The sequence below is a fragment of the Rhineura floridana genome, chromosome 10, assembly GCF_030035675.1.
Source record: "Rhineura floridana isolate rRhiFlo1 chromosome 10, rRhiFlo1.hap2, whole genome shotgun sequence".
NCBI lineage: Eukaryota > Metazoa > Chordata > Lepidosauria > Squamata > Rhineuridae > Rhineura > Rhineura floridana.
In genome coordinates, this window is record NC_084489.1 from 40,767,135 (window position 1) to 40,785,616 (window position 18,482).

The following is an 18,482-nucleotide window of genomic DNA, read 5'->3' on the forward strand; positions in this document are numbered from 1 at the left end:
ATAGAGCGACTCCACCACCAATACGTCCTTCCCTGTCCTTCCGATATAGTTTATATCCAGGGATAACCTTCCATAGGGAAGCAGCTGTGCATTTTCCACCCAGACAAGGTGGTTCGTCGCTTTGACTCCAGTTCCCTCCCTAAGGTCAATTCCCCCTTCCACAGGGCACAGGACATCTCTACCCAACTTGTGCCCCAACCCAGTCCATTGCAAGGAGAAGAAATGGCACAAGCTAGGTGTCAGGCGGGCATTTGGGATCTACCTGGACTGAACAGAGCTGTTCAGGAGGTCAAATGCCGTTTATGTTCTTTAAACAGGGCACACAGGAATTGATGGTGTCCAGATCCACCATTAGTCTCTGAGTGAGGGATAGTGTGGTCAAGGCATATGAGGCCAAAGGGAGAGTCTGCCCACCAGGGATCACTGAGCACTCAGTTAGGGGACTGCCAGCACATCAGCACTCCACAAGGATGCCCCACTGGAGGAAGTCTGCAAAGATGCCACCTGTGTTCATCCATCCACCTTCACCAAGCACTACAAGGTGGATATGTTCGCGTCTGTTGATGCTGCCTTTGGCAGAAGGGCTCTTCAGAAGGTGGTGGCCTAGGTGTGCCCCCACTCAAGGATGTGGGGTGGGGTCACTGCTCAGGTACATCCTATTCCTGTTTACTCCACTCCTCTGCTGACTGAAAATGGAAAGTTTGGCTTACCTTCTGTTCAGCGGAGGGTAGAGCAGACAGCCCCACCCTGTAGCAGAACATAGGCTGTGGGCTGGGGTGAGGAGGATACCTCTCCAGGAACCCTCAGGCGACCTCTGGATAGCGTAGTAATGGCACCTGTGTCCCTTCCATAAACTACCTGCCGATTTGTTAATGTTTTTCCTTATTCTATCTGCTGTTCTCAAGTTTCAGTGTTTAAATTCATGTAGGTTGGAGTGACGGGCTGCTCAGTAGTCTGTTTTTTACAGCTGTGTCACAAACTGAAGACAGGGAGAAGGTTCCCTGCCCCTTATGCCTGGCCACCAACTATTTTTTTTCTAGCGTTAACTCTGCCTCCAGGAGGAGTTAACCCATTCCTGTCTGCTCCACTTTCTGCTGACTAGAAGGACACTTCACAGTAAGTCCAGCTTTCTGTTCGGGCTTACTTGGTGATCATCCACATTTGTAGGTTTTTCCTATAACTTGTGTTACAACTTACTCTCTTTAAAAGGGTATTTTAAGGGAACTAGCTTGTACTGTACTAAGAAGGGCTTATCTGAAGGACCACCTGAACCCCCCCATACCAACCTGCCTAGGCACTAAAATCTGCCTCAGAGGCCCTTCTTATGTTCCTGCCTGTGAACTCAGTCCAATTGGTGGGCACAAGAGTGTTTCTGTGGTGGCTCCCAGACCGTTGAACTCTCTCCCCAAGAGGTGTGTGTGGCCTCTACACTGCAGGTTTTTAAATAGGGTTTTAAAAGCCATCCTTTTTTAAAATGCCTTTTCGTAAATACTTTTTCTACAGAGCTACATTATAAAACAAAGCAGAGCCACACTTTATTAGTCACAACTGTTTTATCTGGCCATTTTAAATAGTTGTTAATGGTACTGCCTTTGTTAATTTTTATTATCTTTGATTATTGTATTTGTAGTGTTGTGAGCTGCCTTCAGTGGGCTATCCTTCAAAAGGAGGCATGTATCAAATAAACTCTTTGCTATGGTCCTATGTGGTAATTGGCAGGGATTGGGCAATTGTTTGCAAGGGTATTCTGTTAACATCTGCAACTACTAAATCTGTGTGTGACATTTCCACTCTTACTATCTTCATGGCTTGCTTGTGTGACATTTGGTTAGCCCTTGATGCCCTCTGTGGATGTCTAGAATGTCTTCCCGCATAGATTGTGGTTCAAAAAAACAAAACTAAAATGTGGTTCCCTTCTGTTATTAGGCCTTTCTACTCGCTCAGTTGTCCATGGTCAGCAAAGTACTTTCTAGTCATTGCTAAGGTATTTGATCTGATACATTGTAAGACTTTGTGAAGTTCTGGATCTCCAAGAATAGCAGGTTTGGCAAAACATATTGTCAGATGCTGGTAGAGAAGCATGTATAGCACAAAGTAAGCTTTAACGTCCTCTAACTTGTAAGCATTTACTTACATTGTTGGCAAAGTACATGCTATGAGCAACTTTTTTTCCAGGAGCGTACTCTGCAGTTTGGTTGGATCACTAGAAGATATTAGCACCATAATGGTACTTGGTTCAAATCTTTTTATCCAGGTCACTAAGGGTGTATAGTCTGTGACAAGTCATCCTTTCCAGATCCATTTTCACCTTGTGGAGTAAAGGAACGGGGATTCTGTGGAGTGTTTGTACGCAAAATGGCTTGGCACAATGTCCATAGGATCATCTTTTAGCAGACCAGTGTATCTAAAACATTCTTCCATTTCTTCCACTGTTCTCAAAAGTCCCATTCTGGCAGGTTCTGCACAACAATAATTCTGGGTTGACTTTGTATCACATGCAATGGTAGACACAAATATCCCCTCTCTGTAACTTGTTTGTGTAGTATCCCCTGGGCTGTGTAAGCTATCTCTTCCTTGTGCAAGTCTTGGGTGGTTCTGGAACCTTGTGCAAGTCTTTCCTGTAATAACGCTGATATCAGTCAGCTCCTGAATTTATTTTTAAATTCACAGTTGTCCCACAAATAGGCTGTCAGTGTCTTTACCAAATATATGAAGCCTTAGAAAAACTGGCACTCCACTGCCATGGTCACTGCTGCCAATGTGGTGCAGTGATTAGACTAACAGACTAGTCACTCTCTTTCAAGCTAATGTATCTCACAGGATTATACAGCCACAAGAGTAGCCAGCGTGGATTTTTCACATTCCACAATGTTAATTGAAAATACCTCCCATGCCATTCTGATGCTTCCCATAAGCACATTTCAAAACCAAACCTTACAAAACTTACAGTCCTGAACTCAGAAATGCTTGCTTAACAACCCTGTAAATTTTCATGGTGATAAACGAAACAGAAAGAATCAAGAGTTCAAATTCTAAAAAGAGGGGGGGAAACCCAGACTCCTTTTGGACTTTTTTTTGTTAGAGTTCTCTTAATCTGTTCATTAAAAATCAGCCATGTTCACAGAGTACCTGTAGTCCTGTTACTGACCTTGCCCCATACTCTGACCTTCATCTTCTGCAGTTTAAAAGTTAAAAAAAAATGCCTGGCTGATTTTTAATTTTGCATTGAACTGAATGACAATGCCGGGCATGCTCAGTAAGAACCAACTGTCAGTGTTCTAAAAGCCAGATTCACAGCTGCTGGACTTCCCTAATCAGTGGGCCACACCCACACCAGACTTTGATTTCAAGTGAGACAGTCATGACTTCCCCCAGAGAATCCTGGGAAATGTAGTTTGTTTTATTATCAAAAAATACTACAAGCATATGATAGTCATCAAAAAAAGGCAGGTGATGCATGAAGATTGGGAAGCCTTAATTCAAGCTTCCAGATCAAATAATTCGAAGTGTTTTTGGGAGCTGGTTTCTGGTTCTATGAACCCACTAAATCCGGCCCCTTGCCACATTTCCCCATACCTCTGGGAGAAATATTTTTCTGCAAACAACGAGACTGTAAATGCTGTTTCCTTTATTGATAATTTAACAAATCTTCCCACTTGGCCACCTGTAACCCAAAAAGAAATTATTGATTTGATTGCTAGCTTGAAATCCGGCAAAGCTCCTGGACCTGATAATATACTTCCTGAAATGTTGAAGGCGCACCAAGCTTGGTGGGCCCCTCTTCTAGCAAATTTCTTTACTCTGATCAATAATTCTGGATGCTTCCCTGAGTCTTGGCTTGAATCCATAGTTATCCCTATATTTAAAAAAGGGAACAAAGAGGACCCAGCAAATTACCGCCCAATTAGCCTCCTTTCCATTATTGGCAAACTATATGCCTGCTACTTAAAAGAGAGACTCTCATCTTGGTTGGAGGAGGATAATATCCTTGGGAGGGAGCAGGCAGCTTTCCGGAAAGGTAGGTCTGGGATAGAACACTGTGTGATTTTAAATCACTTAGCTGAAAAATACAAGAACCGCTGGGGTAACGGCCTGTTTGTTGCCTTTGTCGACTTGAAATCGGCTTTTGATTCCATCCCTAGGGAGATACTATGGGCGAAACTCGCAAAATCTACGATCGACAAGAGACTCCTCTTCTTAATTAGCCGTCTGCACCACCACACATCCTTTCGTGTTAGATGTAGTCGTGAAGGTCATCTCACAAACCCCATTACTACAACAAAAGGAGTTAGACAAGGCTGCATACTAGCCCCACTTTTATTTAATTTTTTCATGAATGATCTGTCCCTTTATTGTCAATCCCCAGACTTCCACCCCCCTAAGTTAGCAAATCTGCATTGTCCCTTGTTATTGTATGCAGATGACGCTGTTCTCCTTTCTGTTTCTAAAGTAGGACTCAAACGCCTAACTAAAGCTTTTATGAGTTTCTGTCATGATAACAAACTATCTATAAACTTTTCCAAAACTAAGATCTTAGCTTTTGCCAAGCACTCTCCTGCTCACGCATGGACAATTAATACCCATAAAATAGAACAGGTTTCTCATTTCAAATACCTTGGTATACTTTTTCATTCCTCTCTGTCCTGGACTCCCCATATCCGTGGGGCTATTTCTACTGCTCGCAACTCAGCCAGTGGTATTCGAAGGTTCTTCTTCATTAAAGGAGGACAATACATTCCGGCAGCCCTAAAGGTTTTTAGATCCAAAACTATTTCTCAACTTTTCTACGGGGTACCTTTATGGATTGGCGCCTTCAACTCTTCTGCGGAGGCAGTTCTCTCCTTGTTTCTCAGACAAATTTTTGGCGTTCCCAGGTGCGTTCCTGCGGCGGTCCTTAGGTTAGAATCTGGCCTAGTCTCACTTGAGTCTCAAGCGTGGTTGGCCGCCCTAAATTTCTGGTTTAAAATGTCTTATGAAAAATCTACTGGCTATCTCCCTTTACTCTGGGAAGACTTTTACCTCGAAATGGGCCCGTACGTTTACAAATTACCTTGCAAGTATTGGCCTCTCAATTGAACATCTGATGTCCCTCGCTCCAGAGACAGTTAAACATTCTATCCGGACTCGTATTAACGATATGGACTTCCAACGTTCCATAACTGCAGCCACCTCGACCTGTTCTCCTATTCACTTTGGTCTGAGCTTTGTGCCTATGCTCAGTGCCTCTTATCTGGAAACTCTTACGATCCCCAAATATCGTCTAGCCTTTACAAAGGCTAGATTTAACTGTCTTATCTCTGCCTTACTTGAAGGGAGATTTAAACGTATCCCGTATGCAAACCGATTATGCCTTTGTGGTGTCAGCGCCATAGAAACTCTCTTTCATGTCATCTTTGAGTGCGCCCTATATGATGATATTCGCTCCAAATTCATAACCCCCATCATAAATAAATACCCCTACAAACCGCTTAACTGTTTACTTTTACATCTTTTGTCAGCAGCTAATAAGGATACTATCTTGTCAGTTGCTAAATATATTTTCGCGGCTCAATCAATTCGGAAGGCATCTATCCCTTCAGAAGCTTCCGCCACCCAACTGTAACTGTTTTCCTTGTTGTTTTATTGTTTTACTGTTTTAACATGACTGCAACTTTGTAATCTTTTATTATAAATGTATGTAGTTTTATTTATAAATGTCTTTTGGTCTATGACTGTATCAATAAAGATTGATTAGTTTGTGAAGGGTGCTGAGAGGAGACTCCTATTCCACTGACAGAGCTCCAGTGGCCAGAGTGGTTTAACAGTCAGCCACTCTGAAATTCTGTGAGGGAACAGGGCATCTCCTAGCAACTCGCAGCACCCTTCACTAACTACACTTCCCAGGATTATTTGAGAGAAGCCATGACTGTCAAAGTGAAGTAAAGGCCTGGTGTGGATGTGGCCAGAGACAGCTTTGGTTTAAATTTGGGTATGAGGCTACATGTGCCTGCTGTAGAATAAAAAGGTGGGGGAAACCATGAAAAGCAATGATACTATTCACAATGTTTTCCTTTTGGAAAGGAAAGGGGCTTCCCCTCTGCCCAGTGCCCTCCCACCCAATCTACTCCCCCTCCTTCCCTCCCTGCCCCTCTCCCAGGTCAGTGTTGGACTACAACCTGGGAGACTAGTGTTCGAATCCTGAAGCTCACTGGGTGACCTTGGGCTAGTCACTGCCTCTCAGCTTCAGAGGAAGGCAATGGTAAAACCACCTCTGAATACCGTTTACCATGAAAACCCTATTCATAGAGTCGCCATAACTCAGGATCAACTTGAAGGCAGTCCATTTCCATTTTCAAACATGATTGCACAGAAATAAATCCCATTGAACTCAAAAAGTATGCAACTGATCAAACCCACCCTCCTATCCCCTCCATCTTGCCACTTCCCTCCCCCTTCCTTTGCCTCTCCCTCCCCATCCCCTTCCAGTCCCCTCCTTCCTCCTCCCCTTCTCCCCCCTGGTCAGTTTTACTTATCTTAAGCATAATAAGTATACAAATGATCAAACCTGCCCTCCCCTGCCCCTTTCTTTGCCCCTTCACTCTCCTCCTTCCCCCTCCTTCTGCTCCCCTCCCTTTCTCCTTCTGTCCCCTCGCCCTGCTCCTCCCGCATGGTCAGGTTTACCTATCCTAAGCATGATTACATAGGAGTAAATACCATTGAACTCAATAAGCATGCAAATGATCAAACTGGTCCTCTCCTTCCTGCTCCCTCCTTGTTCTCTCCTCCCCATCCCCTGTGGTCAGTTTCACCTATCCTAAGCATGGTTGCAGGGGAGTAAATCCCACTGAACTCAATAAGCATGCAAATGATCAATCTATTCTCAGCAAGCTTGCACAGAACCCCATTTCTTACCTCCCGGATTAAAAAGCAGAGAAATTCACTAATAGGCAAAAAAAATCCTTGCGATTTAAGAATGTGCCTATAGCCCACAGATATTTCTATCAAACTTTAAAAATCGTGCGCAGGTTTGCCATCAGTCAAGATGGCAGCCAAGATTTCCTTAAGGGGCTGAAGCCTCTGCCACCATCTTGGTTGATGGCAAGCATGCATGCTACACGCCTCCATTAAAAAAAAGCAAGTGGTATCTTAAAAAAAAAAAAAAACTGGCTCAATCTCAAATGTGATGCTGTATTATACTGTCCTTTTTTAAATTGCCTTAACAGTTCCCTATGTGTTGTGTGATTAATTTTAATTTTAGGCTTTTAAAGGACAAATATTTGGTTTGCCATAACTAGGGTGAAATTTCCTGCTTGCTTCTAATCAACTAGCAGAAAATTGGAGTGAAATATTGAGAATAGCTTAGGAGAAGAAAGTTCCTGGTTCCATGCTAGGCGTAAGGAAATGGGAGAAATCTGACCAAAATATAACATTTAATAAGACCATAAAGATCTTAATTGTTTTTCTATTTCTTATTTCCTAGTATGGGTGCTTAGTATACTCCTCCCCCCAAACAGTCAATTCCAGGGGTTCTTATTATTCACCTTAGCCACATTTTCCTGTGAAATAGGCAACACATCCTAATCCCTTCCTCTTTGTCCCCCATTGTGTACATCAGCCTGAGCTATTCACTCTTCTTTTTTCCCAGGTGAGTGGAGAGCTAAGTCATTTCAATGGGCTCCTGTTGCTATTCATACTGGGGAGGAAGAGGAAGCTAAAGGAGCCTTCTGTGTGTCTGGCTCCCACAGGAAAATGTGGCCAAGATGCACAGTAAATGCCCCTGATATGAACAGTTCACATTGGAGGAGGATGTGAATCAAGGGTATTTTTGTGTGTTGACTTATATGGGAGAGGGTCAGCAAGTGGAGTCAATAAGAATGTAAGAATAGTTCTGTTGAAACAGGCCAAAGATCCATCTCATCCAGCATTTTCTTCTCGCTCACCAAATGGATGCCTGGGGGAAGACCTGAAGCAGGACATGAGCACAGAAGCACTCTCCTCTCTTGTGCTCCCAGCAGCTGGTCTTCAGAAGCATAAGGCCTCCAATACTGTAGGTACTACACAGCCATCGTTGCTAGTAGTCATTAATAGCCTTATCCTCCAAAAATTGTCTATTCGTTTTTGTCATACCATGCATAATAATTTTATACACCTCTGTCATGTTGTATCCCCCCACTTAATGCTTTTTTCCTAAACTAAAATGTCCCAAATGATGTCTTTCCTCATAGGGAAGTTTCCAGCTGCACGATCATCTTGGTGCCCTTTTAGGAACTTTTTTCAGCTCTACGATATTATTTTTGAGGTTTGCTAACAAGAACGGGATATTGCATTCTTAGGGAGATTGCAACATAGAATTATATCACAGTATTATGATATTGGCAGTGTTATTTTCAGTCCCCCTCCTGACGATTCCCAACATTCCCCTGGGCTCCTTTGGGAGGAAGGGTGGGATATAAACCACAACAGTAGTAGTAGTAATTCCTTGTTCACAACTGCCTTATTTTCACGCTATCCATCATGCCCCCAAGTTCTCTTTCCTGGTTAGTCACCTCCAGTTCACACCCCATAAGTGTATATGTAAAGTTAGAATTTTTTGCTTTACACTTTCTCACCTTGAATTGCATTTGCCATTTTAATGCCCACTGGCCCAAGCTTGGAGAGGACCTTTCTGGAGTTCTTCGCAATCCTTTTTTGTTTTTGTTCTTACCACCCTGAACAATTTGGTGGCATGGGAGGCACGGCCACCCCATTGCTCATCTTGAACTCCAGGTTGCCTATGAACAAGGTTAAAAGCACAGATCCCAGTAGTGATCCTTGGGAGAACCTGCTTCTTTCCCCCTGTCAGAAGGCAGAGCTGGGGTCCCAATCCTGGGGAGCTGGATCCCGGAGAGTTGGGAGAAGATTATTCGGATGGATGGCAGAGGGAAGGGGGAGGAACGTCCCCCCTTTGGAGCAAAGACGAAACAGAGGAACTGCCAGTGATAAGGTCGCTTAGCAACGGGGAGCCTGAGCCCTCCCTGGACATTCTCACGCCTCCCCCTCTTTCAGGCTCAGAGCAAGAGGGGAAAGAGGGAGGGCTGCTCACAGCCGAAAAGCGGGGAGGCAGTTTACCATCAGCCCCTCCCCTATCCCCCATCCTGGAATCGGAAACTTCAGAAGAGGAGGGGGTGATGCTTCCCCCCTCACCGCGCACACGCAGACAGCTGAAAAGACAGGAGAGAAGGGGGGGAAGGCGGGCAGTACCTGAGGGGCAGTTAAGGAGGAGCGAAAGATTGCGTGCCCGTTTGGCCCCTTCTTAAAGAACAGGCGGGAAGAAGTCCCTTGCTCTGTCAACTTTCTCCCAATGCCGCAGGACCTGTATCCCTGTATTGCTTCATGAGAAAACGCAGTCTTTGTTTGGACATTACCCTAATAAAACACGAATTAACTACAGCTGTTGGTCTGGTTCCTGAGTCACATCCTGGGCCTGACACCCCCCCATTGTGAGAACTGTAAATTATTCCTACTCTTTCCTTCTTTTTCTTTAACCAGTTACTTACCCATAAAAGGATCTGTCATCTTAATCCCATGACTATCTAGAATTGCCTTTAAGGGGAGAACTGAGTACTTGCTCCTATACCCAGTTGCGTGCCGATGCTGCAACTCCCTCAATCCATAGTGTCTCTGAAGCCACCGCCTACTTGTTCTTCAACGGGCTTTAGATTTTGCTGAGCATCTGGAGAGTTGAAAAAGCATTAGAAGTGGGAACATAGGTCTAGAGTGGCTGCTTTGTTCTAGCATTCTATAATCTTTTTCAAGGTGACACCACACTTTAAACAAAATGACTGCTCTGGACACCCATCTCTAATGTTCTAGGCACCAATATCCAATGCTTCTTTTTTCCAATGGAAAGGATCGGTGATATCTAACACTATGGTTTCATTATGGGGTGATGAGATAGCAGCACAAAAGGAATATAGAAGGAAAGTGGATAGGGAAAGTGGCTTGAGTTGTCACTTCAGACCATTGATAACATTTCATAAGCCTTTCATTAATTAGTTGCCAGTGGTGTTCTGCATTTTGAAACTTGTCAGTCTTTCACTTAGCAGCATTTCAGAGGCTATCATGGAACTAGTTAAATCTAATCTAAACATATCAAAAATAACTGTAACCTACGTCTTACTTTGAATCCTAAGAGCTATCAGAGTAGCCCTGTGTGTCTTCTTCACCCCACTTCACCCTGATAAATCAACATATTAAGATGGGGATGGACAGATCAGATATCTGGGTGATTTGTAGTAGCTCAGCAAGGGTTTCCAACTCTCAATTGTTTAGGCTGCTGAAATGAAGAATGCTAACCAAGATTGGGCTCTATTGTGAAACTACTATGAGCTCAGTTGAATTCTCGAACTGAAAACTTCCTTGGCTTAAAATGTGCTTAAAGTCAAACTGTTATTTAATTCTAATACAGTAGGGCCCTGCTTCTTGGCATTCCGCTAATACGGCACCAGTGGGGCGATCAGCCGGAGGAGGGGAAGATCAGCTGTAGTGCGCTATAGCTGATCTTCTGCTCAGGGCGATAAGACTCCTGCACTCCAGCTGATCAGGCCAGAGGAGGGGAAGATCAGCTGTAGCTCCTTCTCTGGCGCGATTGGGTTAGGTTCCAGACCCTCGCATGCTACAGCTTATCAACTTTTCGGCGGGGGTCTGGAACCTAACCTGCCGTATGAGTGGGGCCCTACTGTACTATGTATTTTGTACCTGGTTCTGGCAGACAAAGCTTAGGGCTCTAGTAAAATGTAGAGTAGACCCAACAAGCCTGAAGTCTGCCCACCACAGTGTTAAAGAATAGGGGAGCTTTTTTAGAAGGCAAGCTATATTTCTCTGTTTTCTGTAATGTCTTCTGATAGATTGATGGTGCAGATAGGGGAGGAAGGGCATGTGTCAGTCTGTCACAATTCATTGAACAAGTGCACTTCATTGAACACTTCCTTTTCCAGGAAGCCTTTGGAACAACCAATGCCCATTTATAATTAAATCATATACATATAATTTAAATAACCACATATTTATCATTTGTTTACCCCTGAATACATCCCTCGCCTTCATCTGTTGTCTCCCTGAGTTGAGTTTTAGACTGCAAGCCCCTTGGGGTAGAGACCTATCAGGCATATTGTTTGTACATGGATGGCATTAAACAAATTTACATTTTTTCTTGGGCCCATTGTGGCACACCTTACCTTTAGAGAAAGAACAAAGTTTAAAATATTTGTGGCCATTTATCTCAGGCATTTGGGTATTTCTGAATACCAGTTACAGACTTCTTCAAAGCAGTGGATACATCTTCAGTTTTGCTAGAACTTTTGTGCACTGCTGAAGTGTTTGGTCAGATCAGGTTATACTTGAGACACATAGTGGATTAGTATGATCAGTGGTGGTCAAATCACCAGGGCTGTGGAGTTGGAGTTGTGGAGTCAGAGTCGGGAGCAATTTTGGGTGGAGTCTGAGTCGGTAGAAATGTACCGACTCCGACTCCTTCATAAATGGCAAATGTATGTTAACTAGTAATAACAAATTTACTGTAGTAAAATGGTAGCACAAGGCATTTTATCACCACCACGTGAATCCAGAGCTTGGAAAAGTTACTTTTTTAAACTACAACTCCCATCAGCCCCAGGGATTGGGCTTGTAGTTCAAAAAAGTAACATTTCCAAGCTCTGGATTCACATGGTGGTGATGAAATTCCTTGTGCTACCATTTTACTACAGTAAATTTGTTATTACTAGTTCACATACATTTGCCATTTATGAAGGAGTCGGACAGTAGAAAAACAGAGGAGTCGGAGTCGAAGGTCTGGCGTCCCGACTCCACAGCCCTGCAAATCACAATTTACACTAAATAACTTTGTTTTGTTTGTGTGTGAATTATGATGATTCCATGGTAAATAATAAATAAACAGAAGCTTTTTTTTCTTTTGGTTACTGTTGAGTTTAAGGCAATTATGAAATATAAAATAAATGAAGCTTTGGTGTGGATAGCATGTTATTTGTTACCAAATACCTCACTGTAGATATCTTTTTTTACGATGTAGTCTTTAGCACATAGCATGCTTACCTTGGAATAACCCACCCTAAACACAGTGAACATGCAGGATACGTAATCTTGAATGACCCACTGTGAAGGGATGCTCCACAAATTTGCACTGCAAGTCCTTGGTGTGGTGTTAATGCAGGGCATGCTTAACTGAAGACTACTTTTTTATTTCTCTACCTCACAATTTGCTGGACCAGTGTGTACATAATGCTAAACCAAACCATGGCTTAGCACAAATGAACAAGCGTGTGCTCCTGAAAAGGAGAGTGCTGTTGCTGTACTCTCCAGCCATTCTGTAGCCATAGTTTGGCTTAGCATGTTGTCTAAACAGAGGGTCATGCCTTAGTTCTCTCCAAACAAACCATGAACTGCAACCAAGGTTTGTCATATAGTTTACAACTTGTGATTTGTCTGGGAGAGTTAAACTACAAGCCCAGGCTCAGATGATACGCTAAGGGAAACCATGGTTTAGCTCAGTGCAGCAACAACACTTGGGAGGAACAAAGCATCCTCTTTGGGAGCCCGTGAATTTGCTCATTCGTGCTAAGCCATAGTTTGGCTTAGTGTTACATTGAACAAGGGCACTGTTTATATAAAAGTGTGATAAATATTTGTGTTTTGTTTTACTTTTATTTTACCATACCAAGATCTAATATGTAAAAAAAAAGTAATACCAAACATAGGTATATTTGTGGCATAAAACTGGAAATTGCGTACAAAGCCGATGTGTATCTGTAAAGAACTGTAAAGGCTTTCCCCCAACAGAAGTAAGGGGACCTTTGGCTCTAACCTTTAGTTTTTGCACACACACAAAAAGTAATGATGGAAATGACAAGTTTGATTAGGTCAACAGAAAATTTCTGGTCTTCATTTTTATCATTCTTTTACCTAGCACACCGCACTACTCTCTACTTCAGTCTTGCCCCTAATTCCTCACTACTGATTATAATTCAAGCTTACTTTCAACTGTTCAGTCCCTTTCATATGCCTCCCTATGCTCCATGCCAGTCTGCTCTCTCAGCCCCCAGTATTAAGTAGGTCTGACATGTTTGCCAAGTGTACTGAACTTCTCATTCTGTCTAATGTGCAAGGCAATAGAAAAAAATGGCTGTGTGTGTGTTGGTATTCCTGAGTAATAGTTAGAGGCAGTTGTTCTAGAGGTAAACCCAGGGTGTAGCTGTCTGGGGTCTCAGGGGATCTTAGACCCTTTCTTATTTGGGAAGCAAAGTCACAGCAGGAACTCTGTCTCCAGCATCCTAGGAGCCAATCGGCATGAAAGGGGAGTCTGTGAGCCACTGAGAAGCATCTTCTAACATGCTTCCGTGTCCTTTCCTGCTGATTGTAGTGAAAAGACTCTTTCTCCTTTGATGCTGATTGGCTCCTAGGTGCATCTGTTATCGTGGGAGAAGGCATTGCAGTGAAATATCTGACATTGCAATTAACGGTATAAGAGGTTATATACAAAGTTAGAGAGAATGAATGAGGTATGGGCATGGAAGGTTACGGTACACACAGATCTGTGAATTTTTGAGAATTTTGAAGATATTTTATTTATTTATTACATTTATATACCTCCTTCCCTCCACGGAGCTCAAAGTGGTGTGCATGGCTTGCCCCTTTCCATTTTATCCTAGAGTTGGAAGGGGCCTTGTAGGTCATCGAGTCCAACCCCCTGCTCACAGCAGGAAATCCACAGCTAGAGCATCTCCCGCAGATAGCTGTCCAGCCTCTGCTTGAAGACATCCAGCGAAGGATAACCCTCACAATAACCCTGTGAGGAAGGTTAGGCTGAGAAACAATGCGTGGCCCAAGGTCACCCAGTGAGCTGCATGGCTGAGTGGGGATTTGAACCCTGGTCTCCCAGGTCATAATCCAATACTCTGTTCCTTATACCACACTAGCTCTTTTTTGTTCTAACATAACAAACAAGATGTTTGAGAAATTGCAAAGTTTTGGGAATGCACGTTGAAGAAGAACCCCCTTGCCCTTCGTTGGCATATTTTCTAGGTTTAACTGTTTTGATTTGAGTGAGAAGTGTGGTGGGGAAGATGATTAACTATGTGTTGATCTGATATGCATATGTCTTTGAAAAATTGGTATATATAACTCTTTGGGCACTTCTTTTTTTGGCTGACTTTATGGTTTCCAAGTGGAAATCCTGCCAACCTCTCATAAATTGGTGTGTGTTAAGTAAATGGTACGAATGAGACCTTGGCAAAATCCTTTGATTGGTGCTTTGGCCCCCAGGATGCTCATTATCTGCACAATAGCATACACTCCTGAAGAGAAGGGTACAGTGGATTACAGCTGCCGGCTGCAGTCCTGTCCCTAGCTATGTGCATTTAAATCCTACTGAAGTCTGTGACCTTATGTGTGCACAATTAAGTGCACGAGTGAACCACTGTTTTTAAACAATCTAATCACTTGTACAGAAGTTCCCAATTCATTGCCAGAGCTGACAAGTAAGCAAATTTGTCATGATGTTCTGTGGATAACAAAACTTGCCCTGCTTTAATTTGTGCAGAGGATTAGAAAGCTAGTGGTATGTGGTATTCAACATTAATATTGTGAATGTGAAAAGTAACCAAAGAATCTTGATATAGTTGATTGCACAAGTGTCGTCTCAGGTAAATGTGCAAGTTCCTACATGTGTGTGTCATGCCTTTTAATTTAGAAGAGTGATTCTTAATCTTCTTATCTTGAGGGAACATTTCCACATTGATCTGTGAGGAACACCTGAATGTTACAAAAAGTTCTGCGGTATGCAGTTTGGTTAATCTTAGGCAGTGGTTCCCAAACTTTTCTTCCCATGAACTACTCAAAAGTGGCTGAGGGTCTTGACAGACCACTTACTTTTTTTCCTGCCTGTTGTAGCAATTATGATGCAATGTGTTAGATGCTAAATGTACTGTCTTCAAGTCGATTCCGACTTATGGCGACCCTATGAATAGGGTTTTCATGAGGCTGAGAGGCAATGACTGGCCCAAGGTCTCCCAGTGAGCTTCATGGCTGTGTGGGGATTCGAACCCTGGTCTCCCAGGTTGTAAGAAAACGCAACATAAGAAACAATAAAATATAGTTAAAAAGCAATATGAATATTAGTGCAATGGATGTGCTGTCTTTTGCCTTCAACCACAAATCCACAGACACACTGTGGACCACTTGAACGAAGCTCACGGATCACAGTTTGGGAATCCCTGATCTAGGGCATTGGCCTGGCCTTTTCAGCCCCACTGTTGCCCTTTGTGAATGTGTCGCTAAAGCATGCCTAGTACATCTGCAGCTCCACCTTACAGGATAACAATGAACATGCTGTTTTTCTGGCAAGCTTGTTTTGCATCAGTGATCTTTTCATATAATAACTTCCCTATGTTCTCCAGAACATATTTAATAAGGATTATTATTTCATTTATGTCGTATCCTTCCTCCAAGCTGCTCAGGGCAGTGTATGCGATTCTCCACTCTCTAATTTAATCCTCATGGTAGCCCTGCAAAGTAGGCTAGGTTATGAAGTGGTTCACCTAGAGATCATCATGGCTGAGTAGGAATCTGGGCAAGAAGCAGTGGGTTTTTATCTTTTCAGCTAAAAATACTAACAGTTCTTGTATATAATATGCATTATTATACATATATTATACACATTTACACTCCAGGTTTCCTAGAGTAACAAGGATATAAACTGATACAACAATGCATATAACTTTATAAAAATACTAAAAATACTAAAATATTTAAAAAATTTGCTACAGAAGTAATAGGGTATGGTCTGAAGGTACGTAAGGCCAGCTCCCTGCTGAAGATAAGCAGGGTCAGGTCTGGTCAGTGCATGGATGGGAGACCGCCTGGGAACCATATGTAAGCCACCTTGGGTTTCAATCATGAAAAGAAGGGCGGGTTATAAATGTAATAAATAACAAGTATATTACTGCATGTGTCCTGACTTTCAATATGTCTTATACGTATAATACAGCCATATTACCTTGAACACGCCCAATCTCATCTGATTTCGGAAGCTAAGCAAGGTGAGGCCTGGTTAGTACTTGAATGGAAGACTGCCTGGGAACACCGGGTGCTGTAGGCTTAGAGGAAGGCAATGGTAGACCACCTCTGAATGCCTCTTACCATGAAAACCCTATGAATATATATAATTTAAAAAAAGATTCATAGGGTCACCATAAGTCGTAATTGACTTGAAGGCATATAACAATACATATAATAGCCTTTTTTTTTTTTTTTGATTAGTTGGTTTTTGAAAAAGAAAAAGAAAAAAATGACAGTGCACAAGTGACTGGACATAAGCTGCTGCTCAGTGCAGTAGGTGGTCCAAGGTGGGCAAAGCTTGATCAGGTCAGAACTGCTATATTCCGTGTTTAAATCCATTAAAAGCAGATTCCTCCTCCATCCCTAGGTTTAGCTCTAATCACTGACATGCAGTAAACTAGATAGCTGTTGTCTGCTCTTAAGCTCTGTTTCTGGATTTAACTGTGTACCATTAGCCCTGTTCTCACCTTACAGTGCAGAGTGACTGAGCTGAACCCGCTAACCCTGTCCCAACCTCCATATGTTCAGCTAAAGATGAGAATGGCTCTGTGCATGTACAGCTGTATGCATATATGCTTAAACACATGTAGAATCTGTTCTCACTTTTGGCTAAGTATATGGAGGCAGGGCCACTGGGTGTGTGGAGATTGGGGGCACAATAGGATTATTGAATGTTGCTCTGTTAGTGGAAATTGGGATTGTCTGTAGTTGGCAGACATCTGGACCCAGGGGAGATCTAATAGTAGTTTGGGGTGTAGAACTGTTTGAAGTCTTGCCTCCATGATGAATGGCCACGTTTTGTGATTCATGATACTGTGGTTTTTGGGTTTTTTTTAAAAAAAAAGGTGATGAAGAATTACCAGAAGTAACTGGCAACTCTGGTGTTCCCACATTTTGTATAAGTGAACATTATATATAGAACTAAAAACTGTTTCTTCTGTCTCGAGACTAGTTTTGTATAAATCTGTCTTATACCAGAAGAAGCTGCTCTGATGTGTATGTCAAGTAGTGGGCCAGCTACACTTTTCATGTTGAACATATTCAATGCTAGTTCAGTAAAATTATTTTCCAAGCTCCCGTATCAGCCTCCCAGATTACTGTACATTTGAACCATTTCAACAAAACTCTGTTGGCATAGGAGTGTTGCTTTGTTTTCCATAGCCGTGTAAGATGTAGTCCTGAGACTCTTGTTCTGACTTAACTACTTCTTTCTGTCATCACTAGCTTTCCACTGAATTGCAAGCATGCACTAAGTACTTTAGATATTTTTATTCCATTACTCCAATTTTTAAGCTTAGACTGTCTTTTAGTTCTGTGGTCCAACATTAAATTTTAGGAATGCCAGTGTAAAAATGTATAGGCTCATTTCTTAAAGTAAACTGTTAATAATCTTCAGTATTGTCTTAGTAGGATAGCATAGATTTGATTGTGGTCCTCATCTTAAACATTAGCCTGTATGTTTGCTATTTGTTTTTAAAAGCCTGTATTAATATTCACATGTGCAGTCAATCCTGTGCTGTAGTTTTAAGCTGCTCAGCTGACAACCATAATGCATTGGCAAAAACTGGATGAATGAAAGATCAGTGTATGTAAGTGTATGTGTGTGCTATATGAAAATGAGATTTGAATTAAAACACTTAAAGTATTAATCTGTGCCTCTCCTAGAGTTTTGGTGTAGGATAGCACTGTTTATAGCACAGTCAGTTGGCTTTTAGAGTCCGATGAATGAAAGTCCACAGTGTGAGACTGCAGCTTTTTGTGTGAAAGAAAGAGGCATCTGTGTTATAACAAGAGGAGGAGACCTAGTTTAGACAAACGCTGGAGTTTCTACACAAAAAAAGAATGAATTATTTTCTAGCTGGAGTAAATATTTATACAAACAAACTTTTCTTTTCACTTGCTCATCAGGATTGCTATCGCCCTACCAACTTGGCTAGAAAATGAGTTCTCATTGCCCAACAAGGCTGCATGTGGAGATGGGGAGGCAGATGAAGCGTTCGAACAAAACTGGCTTGTCTTAAAGTAGAACGACAGGACTTGGCTGTTATGGATAAAAAAATAAAATCTAAGCAGAGGGAAGATGTTTCAAAATCCAGAAGGAATTGGGACGTAGTTAGTGTAAAAATATGTAAGGAAAACCTACTGTACAAAGAATCTAGAATTGCAAGAGCTAATTTTAATTCTGTTTCTTCTCTAATGCATTCGTATAGAAGTTAATTTAAAATGTCAATTTTTGGTGGTTGAGAGTAGTGATTTTTAGTGGCATGGTTCTTGTTTGTTTTCTGTTTTGTTTCATGTAATGGTGTCATAATTTGGTCTTGCAGTTCCCCGCTTGTCCAGGGTAAGTAAGGTTGCTACTGCATGCAGGTAAACTGTGTGCTAAATATTTGGTG

The 18,482-nt window shown here is 42.3% G+C and overlaps 1 protein-coding gene and 1 pseudogene across 5 annotated transcripts in view; both read left to right on the top strand.

The window, feature by feature from the left end:
- Positions 1-18,482, top strand: part of IGF2BP3 (insulin like growth factor 2 mRNA binding protein 3) — a 113,854-nt gene that overhangs the window by 41,165 nt on the left and 54,207 nt on the right. For 3 of the 5 annotated variants that reach the window (XM_061585602.1, XM_061585601.1, XM_061585605.1), the window contains exon 4: positions 7,880-8,026. The exons of the other annotated variants lie outside the window; for them this stretch is intronic. In XM_061585602.1, the coding sequence (XP_061441586.1) occupies positions 7,880-8,026 (147 nt within the window). The remainder of the gene's footprint in view (positions 1-7,879; positions 8,027-18,482) is intronic. 5 annotated transcript variants of the gene reach the window in all.
- Positions 16,011-16,129, top strand: LOC133365758 (5S ribosomal RNA; annotated as a pseudogene).